Raw genomic sequence first — 443 nt, forward strand, 5'->3', positions numbered from 1 at the left:
GGGCCATGCTGCCGGGGCTGCTGGGGGTACTGGGAGATACTGGAGCTAGCTGGACTTACTGGGGCTGGGAGCTGCTGGGGCCAGCAGGACTTACTGGGGGATTACTGGGGGGTTACTGGGTCTAGCAGGACTCACTGGGGCTATCAGAGCTGCCAGGATTAGCAGGGTGCTGGGGCTACTGGAGCTGCTGCCCGGGCATACTGGGACACGCTGAGGCTGCCTGGGCATTTTGGGATCCTGGGGCTGCCTGGGCTTACTGGGGCTACTGGCACTACTGGAACATGCCTGGGACTGCCTGGGCGTATTGGGATACTGGGGCTGCCTTGGCATGCTGGGACTACTGGGAATGCTGGGCATACTGGGAATGCTGGAGTCGGTGAAGAGTGAAAGTCCCCAGCCCCAGGGCCCCCACCCGCAGGGTCCTGCCCGTCCCTTGGAGGTGG

At 63.7% G+C, this 443-nt stretch overlaps 1 protein-coding gene across 1 annotated transcript in view; it reads left to right on the plus strand.

Moving 5' to 3' along the window:
- Nucleotides 1–5: 5 nt before the first annotated feature.
- EMID1 (EMI domain containing 1) overlaps nt 6–443 on the plus strand; it is a 9,996-nt gene continuing 9,558 nt past the window's right edge. Inside the window, 1 exon segment of the mRNA XM_017746484.1 lies at nt 6–26. Coding sequence (XP_017601973.1) covers nt 6–26 — 21 coding nt within the window.

Source organism: Corvus brachyrhynchos, unplaced genomic scaffold (genome assembly GCF_000691975.1).
Source record: "Corvus brachyrhynchos isolate BGI_N302 unplaced genomic scaffold, ASM69197v1 scaffold19, whole genome shotgun sequence".
NCBI classification, from domain to species: Eukaryota; Metazoa; Chordata; class Aves; order Passeriformes; family Corvidae; genus Corvus; species Corvus brachyrhynchos.